Source organism: Oryza sativa, chromosome 2 (assembly GCF_034140825.1).
Source record: "Oryza sativa Japonica Group chromosome 2, ASM3414082v1".
Classification (NCBI taxonomy): domain Eukaryota; kingdom Viridiplantae; phylum Streptophyta; class Magnoliopsida; order Poales; family Poaceae; genus Oryza; species Oryza sativa.
The window spans coordinates 1,772,476-1,791,470 of record NC_089036.1 but is presented as its reverse complement, the minus strand read 5'-3'; the positions used below and the strand labels follow the sequence as shown (position 1 = coordinate 1,791,470).

The window sequence follows — 18,995 nt, the reverse complement described above, 5'->3', positions numbered from 1 at the left end:
TGCAAAAAAGAAAGCTTTAAGCTTATAGCTTGACCACAAGCAAAAAGAATAATAGGGTAAAATAGATGTGAGGAGAAAAAATTGGCATGGTTGATAAAAAAGTACTACTAGGATTTTGCACTAGTGTGGTACATCTTAATATCTACTCTTATTTTAAACATTATAATAATAACCATAAAAATAATGAGATATATATTAATGATACCAATTACTAAGACCTTATTTAGTTGGAAAAAAATTTTGGGTTTAGTTATTACATCGAATATATGTACCTACATTTAAAGTATTAAATGTAGTATAATAACAAAATAAATTATAAATTTTGCCAAGAAACTGCGAGACGAATTTATTAAGTCTAATTAATCCGTCATTTGCAAATGTTTACTGTAACACCACATTATCAAATCATAACGCAGTTACTTAAAAGATTCGTCTCGCAATTTACACACAATCTGAGTAATTGATTTTTTTTATTACATTTAATACTTTATATATTGTTCAAATATTCAACGTGACAGCGTGAAATTTTTTATTTTGGGAAATGTGATGTGATGTGACTAAACAGGCAACAGATGGGCCGTGTGACGTGGGCCGCCGAACGAAACGACGTCTATTTAACCCTCATCTCCTACCCCCACGGCAACTGCTCCCTCCTCTCGCGCGCTCGCTCGCTCGCTCGCCGTCGCCGGGGAGTGTCTTCTTCAGTTATTCGTCCTCCTCCCGGTTCGGGATCGATTCCGGCCCGGTCTCCCCCCCATTCCGACGAGGTGATTTTGATTCTTCCTCCCCTCTTGCTCGGTGGTGGAGTTCGTTTCATCTGGGGTTTCCGGATTTGCTCGCCAGCGGTCGCGGTTGGGGAGGCGGAGTCCAGGGTTTGTCCCCCCATTCCCCTGCTAGGGTTTTTGGGTGGTTCGCCAGGTGATTTCCATGAGCGCGGGTTGGGTAGTGTACACTAGTGTTTGTTTGCTTCGAGCTGTGACTCTCACGCGTTGGTCTTTTCGTCTCGGCCTCGTGCCTACCGAGGTTGCCACTTGTTAGGATCGAGATACTCGGTAGAATCGTTTCTTTTTTTTTTATGATATATTGATCGTAGGATTGGGATTGGGATCCTATCAGATTTTATATAAGTGTATATTAAAATATAAGATTTGTAATACATTGCAAAAATTAAAGCTTGTGTCCGTTGTGTTGTATGTATCACACCTCAATCTTAATTCAACGATACACAAATCCAATGCTTATTTCTGAAAAAAATATTAAAGCTTATAATATTGATTTTGATAAATTTAATCGACTTCTTTAGAAACTTGTGTGGACTTACTCACATTATTTTTAACCCACCTTGATTTTAAATAATCCTTATGTAGGATCGGGATCCTACGTAAGCTCTACCGTTACCAAGGGATCGTATGGAACTCTTATTTAGGATTGGGATACTACGAAAGTTGGCTTAGGACCATTTTGGTTTGGTAGGATCGTAGTATTGTACGGATTGGGATCTTTAGACCCTTTCTTTTTGAAGGAATGGATAACTGAATTAATGGGCATGCTTTCCGAACTTCTAAATGGTCCTTTTTTTCTGAAACAATTCTATATATGAATGTCATAGAATATTGTTTTAAGTCCGTCTTTCAACTTTATAATAATAGTTAATTTTTTCGTTTGTACAATAGAATAATTATCACAAATCATTCATTCGACCATTCAGCACAAAAGATCAATTTCCACTGTGTGCATATGCATGCTTGCTGCCATGTATGGAGATTTAGTTCGTCTAGATGGAGCCTACCGATTTGCCCTTCATTTTGTAGGATTTCATGGTGACCGTTTGATCCCTCCCTGTCTCAACCATGTATATAAAGAAGGTATGTTCTGCTGTTCTGATTTTGATGACATGTTGGTCCGTGTCGACTCAGAAGCTGTCTGTCTGTGCAGGTTGTGGTAGAAGGATTTAAGAGCTACAGGGAGGAGATCTCAACAGAACCTTTCAGCCCAAAAGTTAATGTCGTTGGTAATTTCTTCCTCCCCATCTAACCAACATGTCCATGAGTTTTTGCCAGCTTGTGCATGGCTAGTTTAAGGCGCTGTTCGGATTGTCCTGCAGTTTCCTGCACTTGCCTTGTTTTCTTGGGGGTGCAGGGGAGATAATTGCAATATTTGATGACTATAGTAATCTTTGTATGCGTTAATTGTATACAAACTAACATAAATCTGCATGTTTATCACAGTCGGTGCAAATGGATCTGGCAAATCAAACTTCTTCCATGGTAATATTTTTTAGATATGTGATGTTGCTAGCTAGTAGGTTATTATTCTTATGCTTATGTGATACTTTTCTCCTAACTTGGGCATTCTAATGCTCCAGCTATACGGTTTGTCCTTAGTGACATGTTTCAGAACCTGCGCAGTGAAGACAGGGGAGCCCTTCTTCATGTACGCATCCTCTCTCTTTGATTTAGTTGAGATAGGTGTTTGCTATTTGATAACAATAACCATTTCAGGAAGGTGCTGACATCTCAGTTCTTTCGGCTTTCGTTGAGATAGTGTTTGATAATTCAGACAACCGTATTCCAGTAAGTCCTCTAATATTTTTTTTTACCGGGAGTAGGTCCTCTAATTCGTTGATCAAAATTCATTTGATTTAAATTATCTAGCTCTCCAGATGCACATTCTATTTATGAAAATGCATCAACAACTATGAGATCTTTCATGTGAGTGCATGCTATTCATCTTCAAGCTGAAAAAAGAGGACCTACAGCCTCTTGTTGACAAGGTTGCCCGATGGCTGCCCACATGGAAATCTAATCAGATGTCGTCGATCGGTCGTGTAACCATGGTCAATGCTGTCTTGAGCGCCATACCAATCTATCTATTGGTCGCAATTGATGCACCCAAGTGGGTGATCAAAGGTATTGATAAGGTACGGCGTGGTTTTCTTTGGGCGGGTAAGGCGCAAGTGAATGGTGGATGCTGCCGGGTAGCCTGGACCAAAGTATGCTCCCCCAAGGATTATGGAGGTCTTGGTGTGCCAAACTTGAAGCTCATGGGCATTGCACTACGTTCCCGCTGGACGTGGATGCAAAGGACCTCTCTGACCAAGCCTTGGCAGGGATTGGAAATCCCTTGCTCACAGAAAGAACTTCACCTTGTCGCCGCCTCCACCGTCTGTCAGCTAGGTAACGGGCAAACAATCCTTTTCTGGGAGGACAATTGGTTGCAAGGAGGAACCATCCGAGCTATTGCACTCTCCATCTACGATCATGTCTCTACTCGTATTCGGAAGCGCCGGACGGTGGCTGAAGCGTTGTCTAACCGTAGATGGATCAAGGACATAAGTGGCGCGCTTGGGACTCAGGCAATACTCGAATACCTCAAACTTTGGTCGCTGATTCAGTCAGTTGATTGTTCTTCCGCAGAGCCCGACTCACTCTCCTGGAAGTGGGAAAGCTCAGGCAAATACACTTCAAAATCTGCCTACCGAGCTTTGTTCCTTGGGTGAATTGCCTTTGAATCCACGCCGATCTGGAACTCGTTGGCCCCACCTCGCTGTCGTTTCTTCCTCTGGCTGGTCGCGTTGAACAGATGCTGGACAGCCGACCGACTGCGGAGTCGGGGATTGCCGCATCCCGACCGCTGCATTCTCTGTGATCAGCAAGATGAGAGCATTGATCATATCCTAGTCGGCTGCCCAGAATCAAGGCAGCTTTGGTGGTGGACTTTGAGAGCAATCGGCCACCCCAACTGCCTGCCAGTGAATGAAGCTTCTTTTCACCAATGGATGTGCGATAGCAGAATGGTGCTAAGTGAGTCACATCGTCGAGGCTTCGACACGGTGGTGACATTGGTAGCATGGACAATATGGAAGGAACGGAACGGTCGGATCTTCAATCAGCAGTGTAGATCTTGGGTGGATGTGGCTAGAGGGATGGTGGACGAAGCCTCTCTTTGGCATAAAGCAAACCCGACGATCCCTGCGCTGCAATTCAGGAGGGAGTTTGGTCGCCAAAATCAGCGCGAGAGATAGACCTAGGATTGTCTGTTATTGTCCTGTATCAGTCCCGTGCTGTTTTTCTCTTTCAAATGTAAATAACTTTTATTTCTCTTAATGGAAAAAATGCGCTCCTTGCGTATTCCCGAAAAATGTGAGTGCATGCTATTCAGTCATGTTATGAATTCTTGACGGTGAACACCAGCTGGAGGAAAGCTGGGCATCATCGGCTGCTAGGGATGATAAGGGAACTTAGACTGCGGTAAAGATCATTGGAGAGAGACTAGAGATTAGTCTTTATCATTGTGTAATTGAAAATGGATAGATATGCCACTCTTTTATAGGGATGACCTGACATGATACCTAAGAAACTGACTTTATCTCTAATGCATAGGATATATCTATAAAGAGGGATCCCAACTATTAAGGAAACTAATAAGTTGCTTTGTAGGTGATCATGCAAGGTAGTCAACAGTGTACTGCTAGTTATTTATCAGCATATTTCAGCAAGAACTGTGTATTAGGTGCCTTTTGCTTTGCTGAACAATGTATGGCATGTTATTCATGCTCCTGATTGTGAGTGAAAGAAAAAAAACTACTTTGCTCTAGGTCGAGAAAAAGGTGGTACGCTTGCGCAGGACAGTAGCTTCAAAGAAGGATGAATACTACTTGGATGGGAAGCATATCAGGTATTTCATAAACCCCTAAACAGGCCAACCATGTTACAGCAGTGTTGCTTGCTTGTACCCCCTTTTAATTCTATGTTGTTCAGTAAAACTGAAGTCATGAATCTGTTAGAGAATGCTGGATTTTCTCGCTCAAATCCATATTACGTTGTCCAGCAGGGAAAGGTAATATTTTTTCACCTGATTGTTGCCATGTGCTGTTCAGCTATAATGTAATGAAAATTGTTATGAGTAGATTGCAGCCCTTACCCTAATGAAAGATTCTGAACGACTGGAACTCCTGAAAGAGATCGGTGGTACGCGCGTTTATGAAGATAGACGGCGACAGAGTTTGAAAATCATGCAGGAAACAGGCATGTTTAAGTTATCATAAATGTTTATATATTTGTAGGGGACCTCTTGTAAGTGGACATTGATTCATGATTTATTAGCAGCCAACAAAAGAAAGCAGATTGATCAAGTTGTCCACTACTTGGAGGAAAGGTTGAGAGAACTTGATGAAGAGAAAGAAGAAATGAAGAAGTACCAGCAGCTGGACAAACAAAGAAGATCACTTGAGTATACCATACTGGACCATGAACTAAATGATACTAGGAACGAATTAGCTTTGGTAAGATTCTACCATTTTTGTTGTGTACGTTTAGTTTCAAGATGCATTTTTCCTGCCATGCAAGTTGGAATATTCAAACTAAAAGAAATGAATGACCATTGCAACAAGTTTGGCAAACAAACCTTTAAAATTTAGCATTTCCTACTCACTGTGATGTCATATTTTTTTGGTTGTGATGGAAGAAACTTTTGAATTAAGGCGTTCCCTCAATGCATCAACCATATTTGCATTATACAAACTGCGATGTGATATGTAAAATTCACTCTTAAAAAAACCAAAGAAAACACAGTATTTATGGCTTCATCAGTAACCACCCACTATACCACTAACCCTACTGCTCTGGATCCGGGCAGCAGTTAAAAAAAAATGTTTGTTTCTTCATTGGTTGGTGAAAACGAGAGTGACAAGAGTTCATTTTTAATCATTATAGCCAATGGATCAATTGTTTTACTGCCTGCTTTGATTCCTCTTGTTGTTAGATGGATGATAACCGAAGAAAAATTTCTGAAAGAATGTCCCATGCGGATAATGAAGTGGTAGATGTACGTGAGAAGATCAGGAGTTTTGAGAAAGAAATAAAATTCTCAACCAAGGGGATAAATGAGAACAAGGCTCAAAAGGAAGATGTAGAGAAGAAGTGTACAGAGGTGCTTAAGGTAGTTGCTCAAATTGAGCTTGATTTGAGAGATATAAAAGATAGAATTTTGAATGAAAAATTGGCAAAGGTATGCCATAGTTCATATTTGATATTTCTCATGATTTTTTTTGTTTTTTTCTTTGCTACACTTAAAAAAAATCTATTTCTAGGATGAAGCTGCGAGGGATTCACAAAGTGTGAGGATGGAGAGTGAAAGGTCAAAGTCTGAATTAGCTGAGACTAGTAAGGTGCATCAAACCAAACTGAGGGAAGAGGAAGAAATATCAAAAAGGTAAAAAATATGTTGATGTATAATCTGGGAGTGGATTCTAAACTCTCGAGAGGACATCCCCTCATTGTTTGCATGTTATCCAAATTGTTATGAAAATATTTGAAAAAATTTATCAAGATAGATATTAATGTGATAGATCACTCCACAAACATGCAAGTTAAAATTCAACTTCTACAAGTTGCAACAAAAAAAAACTATGGCCTGTTAATGTATATTCACAGTCAATTTTTTTTGTTGCAACTTTTAGAAGTTAAATTTGACATTGCATGTTTGTGGAGTGATTTATCACATACTAATCTATCTTTTTCATTTTTTTCAATTTTTTCATAACCATTTAGAGGACATGCAAACAATGAGGGGATGTCCCCTCGAGAGTTTAGAATAATTTCCATGTATAATCTTTTCTTTATGATAGCTCGTTTTGACACTTGCACTTTGTGGGGATAGCATAATGGACCGTCAGAAGCAGTTAAGTATATTGTACCAAAAGCAGGGGAGGGCAACCCAATTTGCAAACAAAGCTGCCAGAGATAAGTGGCTTCAAAAGGAAATTGATGATCTTGAGTGTGTGCTTTTATCAAACCGAAAGCAGGTTATGTTGTATTATATTTTAGCTTGGTTAATACATTATGTATTATGTTAAGCTGTATTTTTTGCTCTCAACTTGACCAGTCATGTGATTTTTTAATCACCCTTCTGCTGTTTGATGAATTTATATCCAACTTACCTGCCTTGCAACTACTCCAGGGAGGTTTACTCCAAGAAGAAATCCAGAAGCTTAAAGACAAAATTAATAACTTGAATAGCTATTTTGAGTTCTACGAAAGTGAATCAAACAAATTAGAGTCCGCACTTGCAAAGAAGCACAGTGATTACAATGACTTGAGGAAGCAGAGAGACAAGCTTCAAGAAGAAAGGAATTACGTATATTTCTTAACAGTCATGGCCTTTTGATTTAATGGAAGATCTATTACTTTATACATTACATACTCTGATAATGAAAAATGTCCTAGATCGTTTTGGATGGAGGAAGCTAATGTGACAGCTGAAAAAGATAGGCTCAAGGAAAATCTTGTGAATGCAAAGGAGAAGCTGGGCAATGCAACACCTGGGGTATGGAAATGCTACATTTTTTTCACACCTTTTTGTTCATATTACTGACTGCTATGGGTATATTTTCTTTGTAAGTAATTCTACATTATAAAAAAAGAAGATATTATCGTTCTATTCTAATAGAAGAATAGTGGTCAAAGTTGCACGCCGAAGACCAAATAAAGTGAACAGTGTCATATATTTAAATATAGTGGCAGTATCAACAAACTTACATAATCATTAAAAAATGATACTACTAGTTTGATTTTTATTTTTGATTGATAATTTGACAAATGTTTGCTTTGTTTATTGTTAAATATTTCTTCTGCTTGGTATGATTGTTCTTGAAAGGATATAGTAGCCCTATAAACATCGAGTTTTGCCAACTATTGCCATATTATATTATTTTTCTGTCAGGAAAATGCTTGAAACTTTATTTGCATGTTGTGATTTTTTTTCCTTCCTCAGGATATCATAAGAGGCTTAAATTGTGTTAGCAGAATTACCATGGAACATGGTATTACAGGAGTTGTTGGTCCTATACTAGAGCTGATTGATTGTGATGAGAAGCTTTTCACTGCTGTTGAGGTCACTGCAGGGAATAGGTCTTGAATTAAATTGCTATTTAATACATCTGACATGATCCAGATTTTTTTTTAACTATTTCACTGTTTCTTTAGTAAATGATGTATTCTATTCTGTTGTGAGTAGCCTGTTCCATGTAGTTGTTGAGAATGACGACATATCAACGAAAATCATTCAAGTATTGACTCGAGAAAAAGGCGGACGGGTGACATTTATTCCACTGAATAGAGTGAAAGTTCCAGATGTTAGTTATCCACGAAGTGACGATTTTGTTCCATTGTTAGAGAGATTAGAATGTAATAAGGCCAATCATCGCCGTGCTTTTGAACAGGTATTAATCCATGGGCCACATCTTTTGCCCTATAACGTATATGACAATGTCAAAATTTAAATTTTAAAAATTAATTTTGGAGTTGATTTTGAGTTTTTTTATCGTAATTTCTTTTTCAACATTGACATTTAATTCGTTAAGAACACATAGGTAAAAGTTTTAACTATAAATTATTTTTTTGTCGCTAATACGCCGATTGACGTATTATCCGTAATTGGCCAACCGATGGTAGCCCACATTTTTCTGTCATGCTCTTTCAATTGACATCTACATATTTTATTGGCTACCTTGGTAAATTTAATTGATGTTTTCGTTCTATCATGCCCTTCATCTGCACTGTCTTACTCATGCTTCAGTTCTGCATGTATACATCTTGCCTTTTGTCTGCTTGGAGGTTTACACCCAGCAACATCAGCTTGGGTTCAGTAGCCATGGCAGACCATCAAATAATGTATTATTTTTTGGCACTGTGTTGTATTAAGTCTATGAATCATACTAACCAGACTAGAGCATACCCTGTATTTTTAGCTGAGACTAATCTTAGAGTAACGGGTTCTTAGGTGGGTCATAAATTCATGATTATGAACATCTATAACTTATGTATTGACATGCATCGCCTATCCTTTCCTTCCCATGCTTTCATACGTGCGTGGGGTCAGAGTGTATGTGTGCATGGAACATTTCTTTACTTTGAGTGCATCTTTTTAGAGTGGTCGTTTCGCTGTTATATGCTTATCTGGGCTAGATTGCATAGCATCTCTTCTGTTGTCATATATTTTACTTTAGTCTAAGTTTTGTATTTCTGTTAGGTTTTTGGCAGGACAGTAATATGCAAAGACCTGGAAACTGCGACCAAAGTTGCACGCGATAACGGGCTAAATTGCATCACGCTTGATGGTAGTTTCAAACTTTTTCACTTGTCATTAGCAGCATTAATTAATGGTGTAATATTAATAAGAGTCGTTATCAGGTGATCAAGTTGCCAGAAAAGGTCATATGACAGGAGGTTTCCATGACTATAGATGCTCAAAACTGAAGTTTGTAAAAACAATTAAGAACAATATGAAGGCAATTGAGGAAAAGGAGGAACATCTAAAGAATGTTGAAAGGAATCTAAGTGATATCCTTTCTCCTTGTTTACATGACGCTGGTATAGAAGATGCTCGTTCTGTCATGACCTGACCTGATGGATAAGGAGTTAACAGTTTACTATTAAATTTAATGTTTCCTGCTTGCACCGTAGCTCATTTGGCCATTACTCTGATGGTTGGAAATAAGCATGCACAATAACCTTCTCCAAAGCATACATAACTTTATTTTTTTAGGGAGTATGCCAAAGCATACAGACTATTATTATGATGGTAAGAAATAAGAATACTGCTGGAGTGCTGGGTCTTCAACATGTTGGGCCAACAAACTAGCAAAATTTAAGTATTAGTCACTGTTAATAGTTGGCAATGAGGATTTGCTGTTGTGACTATGACATATGGGACCAGAAGCCACATGTTTGTGAGGGAGGATGGCAAGGCGTCCCTCATGTTTGTTTGCTTTGTTTGGTTTCAAGTTCAAAGTAGTTTGGATATGTGATTGAAACATTAAAAGCCTCTTGCTGAGACAGCTGAGTTGCTGATTACTACTACTACTTATGTGCAAGACAAAATTTATATCTTTGAATTTTCTCTCCTTAACTTTCCATACATATAGATAAGAAAATGACAGATTTAGTTACCAAACAGCAGCAAATGGATGCTGAAAGTGATCATGCAAAATCAGAGTTGGAACACTTTAAGGTTGGCATTGCTAGCACTATGAAGCAAATAGGATCACTTGAGAAGGCACTAGGAAAGAAGGTGGTTCTCCTTTTCTTTTACTGCAGTTCATGGGAGATCCACTGTCTTGATATTCAATATGAAAGTTGTGTATAAAATGTCTATTTTGCTATACTCCTGCAACTCTATCTAATAGCTTCTACCTTGCAGGAAAAATCTCTCGACAACATCCAGAACCAAATTGTGCAAATCCAATCTGGCATTGCAATGAAATATAATGAAATGGGAACTGAAATTATTGACCAATTAACTTCAGAAGAAAGAGATCTTCTTTTGCAATTGAACACTGAATTAACTGAACTAAAGGGGAAGTTTGTCTTATGTAGAAACAGACGCATTGAGGTTGTTCAAGAAAATTAGCAACCATCTTTTTTCCCCTGAAGATTCTCTCTGTTCTAATGCAGTTACAATTTTTTATGTAGATAGAAACAAGGAAAGAAGAATTGAAAGCTAATCTATCAACTAATCTCATGAGGCGCCAGAAAGAGTTTGAAGCAGTAATTTCATCCGCAGATTCTAAAACCTTGTCTCTTGAAGCTGAATCAAAAGAGCAAGAATTAAATAGCTCTAAGAGCAGTCTTGATGATTTGACTGCGATGCTGAAAGGTATAGACGCACTGATAGACTTTTAGTTCCCTTCTGCATTATGCTTAATGCTTCCTAAGGGGCCAAGTGTTAAGCTAACTCAAATGATCTTTTTGGTAGCTAATGTCGATGCTATCAATAACTTTACGATAAAGATAGAGGAACTGAAAAGACAAAGGGATAATCTGAAGGTAAGTTGAATATAGCTATATGGACGTATTTTTGAAAGAACTCACGTTGACTTGTGTAACGGTTTATCTTTGAATACAGACACTTGAAGCTAACCTGGACCAGACTGTGCGAGATGGTGCCAAGGATTTGGAACAGCTCATGAGCAGCAGGAGCATGCATTTAGCTAAGCAAGAAGAGTGTATGAAGAAGATCCGAGACTTGGGCCCATTTGTAGAGAATTGGATTAGGGGGCAATTGGCCACGCCTCAATGGGAGGGGGCGCCTTCTGTTATATAGGGCCGGCTGGCCTGCTGTACAAGGCAAGGATAATTCCCTTGATTTACATCTGCTATCTATAGTAGCTAATCCCTGATTTACATCTGCTATCTATAGCAGCTGGGATATCCACAGACGGCATATTCTATTGCCTAACACCCGCCCGCAGTCGCAGCGGGAGGCTCCCGGACGCAAAGGCTGGATCGAAATTCTCGAAAGAGTGCTGTCGGAAGCCCTTTAGTCATGATGTCGGCGAACTGGTGAGAGGAGGGCACATGGAGAACCCGAATCTCACCAAGGGCCACCTTTTCGCGAACGAAGTGAATGTCGATCTCGATGTGCTTCGTTCGCTTGTGGTGGACGGGGTTGGTCGTCATGTAGACGGCGCTGACATTGTCGCAGAAGACAACGGTGGCGGAGGGCAGCTGGATGTGGAGCTCCTGGAGTAACTGTCGAAGCCAGCAGCACTCAGCCACAACGTGAGCCACAGCCCGATACTCTGCCTCGGCGCTGGAGCGGGACACCGTGGTCTGGCGCTTGGAAGACCAGGAAACCAGAGTGTCGCCGAGATAGACGCAGAAGCCGGAGGTGGATCGTCGAGAGTCTGGGCATCCTGCCCAGTCAGCATCAGAGTAGGCAGTCAGTTTGTCGACAGACCCGGTGCCAATGTGAAGACCCGAGGAGAGAGTCCCCTGGACGAAGCGTAGGATGCGCTTGATGAGCGCACGGTGAGGCTCGCGTGGGGCGTGCATGAAGAGGCACACTTGTTGAACAGCGTATGCCAGATCAGGACGAGTCAGCGTCAGGTACTGGAGAGCTCCCGCCAAGCTCCTGTACTCAGATGCATCCTTTTCTGACAGTAGATCCCAGTCGGTCGCGGATAGCTTGGCGTGAGTGTCAACAGGTGTCGATGTCGGATGACACTCAGCCATGCCCGCGCGCTGGAGAAGCTCGACGGCGTACTGTCGCTGGGAGAGGAAGAGACCATCGGAGGAGCGCGTGACAGCGATGCCGAGGAAGTGGTGAAGAGCGCCAAGGTCTGTCATGGCGAACTCGGAGCTCAGCCGAGTCATGATGCGCTGTAGGAGGGCCGAGGACGAGGCGGTGAGAACGATGTCGTCGACGTACAGCAGTAGGTAGGCGAGACTCATCCCCTCTCGTAAAATGAAAAGGGACGTGTCGGAGGTGGAGGCGACGAAGCCAAGCTTCCGGACGAAGGTGGCGAAGCGCTGGTACCAGGCCCGCGGAGCCTGCTTCAGTCCATACAAGGACTTCTGCAGTCGGCAGACATGCTCTGGGGCGCCAGGGTCGATGAATCCTGGCGGCTGCTGGCAGTAGACGGTCTCCTCGAGGTGGCCGTGAAGAAAGGCGTTCTTCACGTCCAGCTGGTGAATGGGCCAGGCGCGGGACGCGGCGATGGTGAGTACAGACCGAATGGTGGCCGGTTTGACAACCGGGCTGAAGGTCTCGTCGTAGTCGACGCCCTCGCGCTGGGAGAAGCCGCGGACAACCCAGCGAGCCTTGTGGCGGGCGAGGGACCCATCGGCATGAAACTTGTGCCGGAAGATCCACTTCCCCATCACGACGTTGGCTCCAGGGGGCCGCGGAACGAGCTGCCAGGTGTTGTTGTCGACGAGGGCCTGGTACTCATCCATCATCGCGGCACGCCAGTTGGCGTCGGCCAGGGCACTGCGGTAGTTCGTCGGTACTGGCGACGGTGAGGATGACGTTGTGGCCGCCAACCCTTTATAGCTGACGCGAGGAATGACACCCGTCATGGTGCGAGTGGCGCGCGGCGGTGGCGGCGGTGGCGGTGCCGGAACGGGGAATGCCGCCGGTGCTGGTGTGGGCGTCGTAGGTGGCGCCGGGGCGTCAGGAGCCACAGGGGCTGCTGGGGCAGTTGCCGGCTCGGACGTAGACGCCGTACGGGAGCGGCGGACGTAGACTCGTGGGAAGGGGACCACGCTGGGTCCAGGCGGGGGCACGGGACCGCGCCCGCCCGGTGTCGAAGAAGGCGATCCGTGTGAGGCCGCAGCATCTGAGGGCGGCTGCTCAACATCCGAGTGGGATGGAGCGACCACGGGCGTCGAGGATGGAAGCCCACCTGCAACAACAGTAGGACAAGGCACCGAAACCATATCGTCGTCGAGGAGGAAGTCTAGGGAAGCGGAGGAGGGTGAGGCGGCTAAGGTGGCTGAAAAGGGAAAGGTGGTTTCGTCAAATGTAACGTGGCGAGAGATGATGATGCGACGGGTCGATAGGTCAAGGCAGCGGTAACCTTTGTGCGAGGGGGGATATCCGAGGAAGACGCATGCCGTGGAGCGAGGGGCGAGCTTATGTTTGGAGGTTGCTTGCATGTTGGGGTAACAGAGGCACCCAAAAACACGCAGATGGCTATAGGTTGGCGGCTGGTTGTGCAGACGAGTGTAGGGAATTTCATGCTGAATGGAGGAGGATGGGTGCCTATTATGGAGGTAGCAGGCGGTCATGAGCCCCTCGGCCCAATATGTGGGTGGCAGGGAGGCATGGAGGAGCATGGTACGAATGGAATTGTTGAGTGTGCGGATGATGCGTTCAGCCTTGCCATTTTGGGGTGATGTGTAGGGGCAGGAGAGGCGAAGGTGAGTACCTTGAGCAGCGAGGAATTTGATGGTGGCGGTGTTTACGAATTCAGTGCCGTTATCAGCCTGAAAACTTTTGACGGGGAGGCTGAATTGTGTTTTGGCAAAGGCAGCAAACTCAACTAAGTGTTGGTGGGCATCAGATTTTTTTCGGAGCGGAAAAACCCAACAGTAGTGAGTGAAATCATCCAAACAGACCAGGTAATAGGAAAAACCAGACAGACTATTGATGGGGGAAGTCCATACATCACAGTGAACAAGTTCAAAGGGTGCATGAGTTATGGAATGCGAAGAACTGAAGGGTAGATGCGTATGCTTGCCTATCTGACATGAGTGACATAGCGAGTGGTCTACTTTATGACAGGAAACAGCATGAAGTTTATTAAGACGCTCTAATGCGGCGGGGGCTGGATGACCGAGACGTTGATGCCACAGAGTCGACGAAGCAGCCAGGAGAGCATGAGGTGGGGCGCCAGGTGTGGAGGGAGGCATGGTGTATAGGTCCCCGTCGCAGTTACAGCGGAGAATCACGCGTCCCGTCCTGAGATCCTTAACAGAAAAACCATGGGCGTCAAATTCAAAGGAACAACTATTGTCGCAAGTGAATTGGCGAACGGATAACAGGTTGCGGACTATGGATGGTGCGACAAGAATATTATTAAGAGCGAAATTTGTGGTAGGTGTAGGAAGGATGGAATGACCTCTAGACGTAACAGGAATACTAGTGCCATTACCTACTGTTATTGAGGAGATGGAGGGGGGAAGGCGTTGGGTAAGCATACCATCCGAGGACGTCATGTGCGTAGAGGCGCCGGAGTCAACGACCCAGGGCGAGTTGCCATGCAGTTGCATGTTCTGCAGGGCAGCGATGAGGCCGGCTGCATCCCAGGTGCTGGTGGAGGTGTTGGAGCCGCTGGAGGACGCCTGGAGTGGAGCAAAGGCGGTGTGGGCCTGCGGGGAAGGCCCGAGGATGCCCTGGTTGCGCCCAGCCGGGGCACCAGGACCTCCAGGGGCGCCAGAACCTCCCTTGCGGCGCTGTCCAGGGGGGGTGACGCGCTCTCCAGGGGCCACACGTTCGCCGGTCCAGGGATTGAAGCCCCAGGGAATGCGTTTGTTGGTGCCGGGGCTGCCGGAGTTGTTGGAGAAGCCGCCGGAGGAGTTTGGGAAGGGCTGTTGGGCGCCCTTTTTGGTGTTAGGGCGCCGGCCACCCTGCTGCTGCGGCTGCTGGAAACCGCCATTAGAGGAGGCAGCAGCCAGGAGGGCGGCGGCAGCACGCGTCTTCTCGTCGTTTTGCAGCCGCAGCTCCTTGAGGAGGAGCTGATGGCGTGCGGTGGCGAGGGTGAGGGGCTGCTGTCCGGCGATGTTGTCGGCGACGCCGGAGTAGACCTCGTTGAGTCCGCGCAGGAGGTTGAGGACGAGGTTGGGCTCAGATACGGGCTGCCCGACGTCGCGCAGTTCGTCGGCCTTCTCCTTCATGCGAATGCAGTAGGCGTCAATGGACAGGTCCCCCTGAGTCATCGAGTGAAACTCGTGATTCAGGAAGATGGCGCGAGGAGCTTTGTTTGCCTGGAACACCCCGCCGATGGCCGTCCAAAGAACGCTCGCTGTCTGCGTGTCGTCGGTCATGGCAAGGTTGAGGACGGCGTCGGAGACGGTGCTGTACATCCATCCGCGGACGCAGAAGTCAGCCTGTTTCCAGGCCTCGTCGGTGGGGCGCGAGGTGGAGGCGGTGGCGAGATGATGCAGCAGCCCGAACTTCCCACACGTGGCCTGGAACGCTGTTGACCACTTGGTGAAGTTGGAGGGCTTCAACTCGAGGGTCATGGGGACGTGGAGCTTGATGTTGATGGTGGCGAAGGGGCAGATCACAGGGGCAGAATCGGCCCCAAGGGCGCCGCTAGTGGCAGAGAGGAGGTCCGATTGGGTTCCCATGGGGAGGGAGGGAGGAAGGGGGCGGCGCTGGAGGAGAGGATCTCGAGGTTAGATGGGGATCGGGACCCGGAGCTCTGATACCATGTAGAGAATTGGATTAGGGGGCAATTGGCCACACCTCAATGGGAGGGGGCGCCTTCTGTTATATAGGGCCGGCTGGCCTGCTGTACAAGGCAAGGATAATTCCCTTGATTTACATCTGCTATCTATAGTAGCTAATCCCTGATTTACATCTGCTATCTATAGCAGCTGGGATATCCACAGACGGCATATTCTATTGCCTAACACCATTGCCTACTGACGCTTTTGAGACGTATTGCATTTTTCATGGCTACCTAGTTTTGTTTCCATATAAATGAGTGAACTGGCTGAACAGTCCAGAATGCATACCAATCCTATTTGTATGGCCAATGCTACAGGTACAGACAGAAAAATAAGAGGCAGCTGCAGAAGATGCTTTACGACTGCAATGAACAGTTGCAGCAGTTCAGACATGTTAAGAAAAAACCTCTTGACTGTGTGAACTTCACAGAACAACGTGAACAACTAGAGAGAAGAAGGGCTGAACTTGATGCTGGTGATCAGGTGAAATTTTCCCCTGGTACAGCTGCCTTTTGTTTCGCTTGAATCCTAAACACTGTATCTCATAAAAAATGCAGAAAATCAGGGAACTCGTGTCAATTTTAGACCAAAGGAAGGATGAATCAATTGAACGTACATTTAAGGGAGTTGCGAGGCACTTCCGAGAAGTATTTTCTGAACTAGTGCAAGGTGGCCATGGACATTTGGTTATGATGAAGAAAAAAGTATATTTTCCTTGCTTTCCGACTGATCTTGCTTCCATGGCATGCACTTTTAGGCTTTTAGCCCTATTACCCAGTAATGTGCTTTTAGTTGTGCTAAATTCACAATTCACCTTCACTGGGTTTACTTGGATTTCATCTATAGCCTACCACAATTTTCTGGGGACTAAAAGCTGATATTGTTGTCACCTTCATTGGCTAACCTATGCTATCTCACCTATTTCCATGAATTGGCATTACTCCGGTCTTATATTTTGTTTTGAAAATCTGGGTTATTCTTCAATGCAAAGCTAGCGCCAAGTTTGAATACAGTGCAAATCGACACATTTTAGAATTTCCAACTTTGGGTGTGTTTAGTTCACGCCAAAATTGGAAGTTTGGTTGAAATTGGAACGATGTGACGGAAAAGTTGGAAGTTTATGTGTGTAGGAAAGTTTTGATGTGATGGAAAAGTTGGAAGTTTAAAGAAAAAGTTTGGAACTAAACAAGGGCTTTGTTTTATTGCCTTTGCCTGGAGTTCTCTTAAAGTTCCTTCCATGCGTGCTATTTCGAAAGTGATATCTCTTCTTGAAAGTTAATGCTTATGCTTTTCTTTCTGGTAGGATGGTGATGCAGGCGACGAGGATATTGATAATGACGAGGATGGGCCTCGTGAACCAGATTCTGAAGATAGAATGGAGAAGTACATTGGTGTAAAAGTCAAGGCATGTCCTATTTGCATATGCTTTTTTACGTATCTGCGCTTGTATACTATTCATTCAACCAAAAAAATCAAGTGATGTTAGATAATGCTGGCGAGTTGTTATATTCCTTCTGAATTATATTATGTATAAAATATTTCCTGAAGTTTCTAAGAGAGGTACTCGAGTTTCAGGTTTCCTTTACTGGCCAGGGTGAAACCCAATCTATGAAACAATTGTCTGGTGGGCAGAAGACAGTGGTGGCATTGACACTGATTTTTGCCATCCAGCGTTGTGATCCAGCTCCGTTCTATCTTTTCGATGAGATTGATGCTGCTCTGGATACACAGTACAGAACTGCTGTTGGCAGTATCCTTTGTATTTCTTCCCTCTATCTCTCTCGTGCCCGTTACAAAAGAATCTTTGAACATTACAAGCATAATTTTACATCTGTTTTCCTTAAGCTATGTTTCAGATATGATCCGCCGTCTTTCGGACATGGCTGACACTCAATTTATAGCGACAACATTCAGACCGGAAATTGTAAAAGTTGCTGATAAAATCTATGGTGTGACATACAAGAACAGGGTGAGCTACATCAATGTGGTGTCAAAGGAGCAGGCTCTGGATTTCATTGGGCATGACCAGACACAGAATGCTATTTGAGACCAAATATGCTTGTGCCAATGGTTTGCTTCTCTTGACACTCAAGCCTGACAACATCATCTTAGTTGCAATTTTACGCTACCAACATACATTGTTTCTTTTTTCCGTGGAGAAGGCTGATGCATGTCTCGCTTTGGCTGGATGTCTTATTTACATGGTTGGACAGTTGGACTAGTTGTGAATATGCAGTTTTTGGATTTGTTCTCAGCTGATGGATAGATAATGTTAAGCTTTCAGAGCCATTGTTTGCTTTCTGGCTTATCGACCATAGCCAAAATTTTAATTTAAAATGTTAATTTTAGAGTTAATTTTTTGAATTTTTTACCATTATTTTATTTTCAGCATTGACTTTCAAGTCACTAAGAAGAGCAACATTTTTTGGTGTCACATGTATTCAGTGGCGCATGCATCTATTATTTATGACGTGTTGTTGTTACATTTCTGTTTATCCCTATATCAACAGCGAAACTATGACTATTACCACCAATGGAAATTTATTATCTAGGATAACTGTGTAGAGTAGTTATGTTTTCTGTTTTGTTTTGTGGTTTTGCAGAAGAACTACAAATAATTTGACACACCTCAAGCTATGGCATGAGGCAAATAATTTGATAATTGTAAGCAACACGCAACAAACTTAAAGTTCTAACATAGATCCGCCTTTTGGATTCACCTGAAAATGTTCTTACAATGTAACGACTATAAATGACTAAATAAAAACACGAAGAAAAAACACTCGGTATGCTATTTGATGATATATAAAGAGCACAAAGTCAATACGGTCTCACCTAATTAACCATCTTTCACTAACTTAGTCTAGTGCATCTAGTATGTTGCATAACATGTCAGTTTTTGTCGCTGTACCATCCCAACTTTGCCGACGAAGAACAAAAATAGTCAGCATCATACAATCAAGAAACACGAAGGCTAACAACGAAAGGTATACTAGTTCATATGGTTTTTTCTCTACTATTTTAAAAGCCGAGTTATCCTCCTTCCATCCTAAGTAATGTATCTAGCCCGTTGCGATGCACGGATATATTACTATCACTAGTAATATGTTAGTGCGAACGCTACAGTGCAATTATTTTTATTTTTTATTTTTTGAAATTTCATGTTAGGAAAAGCTATTTCCTATGATTTGTGCAATAGAGAAATTTGATTCATATCATATATCAAATATATTTCACGCAAAGCACAATGATATAATA

The 18,995-nt window shown here is 43.5% G+C and overlaps 2 protein-coding genes across 3 annotated transcripts; one reads left to right on the top strand and one right to left on the bottom strand.

The window, feature by feature from the left end:
* Positions 1 to 641: 641 nt before the first annotated feature.
* On the top strand, positions 642 to 18,092 carry LOC9269307 (structural maintenance of chromosomes protein 3). The gene is made up of 29 exons (XM_066307387.1): positions 642 to 1,865; positions 1,936 to 2,011; positions 2,229 to 2,267; positions 2,366 to 2,433; positions 2,502 to 2,573; positions 4,598 to 4,677; positions 4,761 to 4,839; positions 4,910 to 5,027; positions 5,109 to 5,284; positions 5,764 to 6,009; positions 6,092 to 6,213; positions 6,661 to 6,805; positions 6,961 to 7,133; positions 7,227 to 7,326; positions 7,774 to 7,910; positions 8,017 to 8,221; positions 9,031 to 9,118; positions 9,192 to 9,341; positions 9,920 to 10,071; positions 10,201 to 10,392; positions 10,473 to 10,656; positions 10,756 to 10,826; positions 10,906 to 11,030; positions 15,922 to 15,948; positions 16,055 to 16,220; positions 16,295 to 16,441; positions 17,041 to 17,142; positions 17,313 to 17,487; positions 17,594 to 18,092. The coding sequence occupies exons 1-29, from the start codon at positions 1,851 to 1,853 to the stop codon at positions 17,782 to 17,784; spliced, it is 3,621 nt and encodes a 1,206-aa protein (XP_066163484.1). The 5' UTR covers positions 642 to 1,850; the 3' UTR covers positions 17,785 to 18,092.
* Positions 13,906 to 16,011, bottom strand: LOC136355140 (uncharacterized). 2 transcript variants are annotated; one of them, XM_066307385.1, is made up of 2 exons: positions 14,486 to 16,011; positions 13,906 to 14,252 (listed from the first exon to the last, which is right to left on the bottom strand). In XM_066307385.1, exons 1-2 carry the CDS (start codon positions 15,633 to 15,635, stop codon positions 14,218 to 14,220), a joined length of 1,185 nt encoding a protein of 394 aa, XP_066163482.1. In that variant the 5' UTR covers positions 15,636 to 16,011; the 3' UTR covers positions 13,906 to 14,217. The 2 variants fall into 2 exon arrangements, with proteins under 2 accessions (XP_066163482.1, XP_066163483.1); XM_066307386.1 differs by having other exon boundaries at positions 13,906 to 14,244.
* Positions 18,093 to 18,995: the final 903 nt, after the last annotated feature.

Bases quoted from the DNA above. Each gene is read 5' to 3' on its own strand.
- LOC9269307 (XM_066307387.1), top strand. The intron at 2,012-2,228 runs GTAATTTCTTCC...TGTTTATCACAG, and splicing joins CCCAAAAGTTAATGTCGTTG to TCGGTGCAAATGGATCTGGC. The intron at 15,949-16,054 runs GTATTGCATTTT...CCAATGCTACAG, and splicing joins CCTACTGACGCTTTTGAGAC to GTACAGACAGAAAAATAAGA.
- LOC136355140 (XM_066307385.1), bottom strand. From the start codon at position 15,635: ATGGGAACCCAATCGGACCTCCTCTCTGCCACTAGCGGCGCCCTTGGG. The intron at 14,253-14,485 runs GTATGCTTACCC...TTTTCTGTTAAG, and splicing joins GCACATGACGTCCTCGGATG to GATCTCAGGACGGGACGCGT.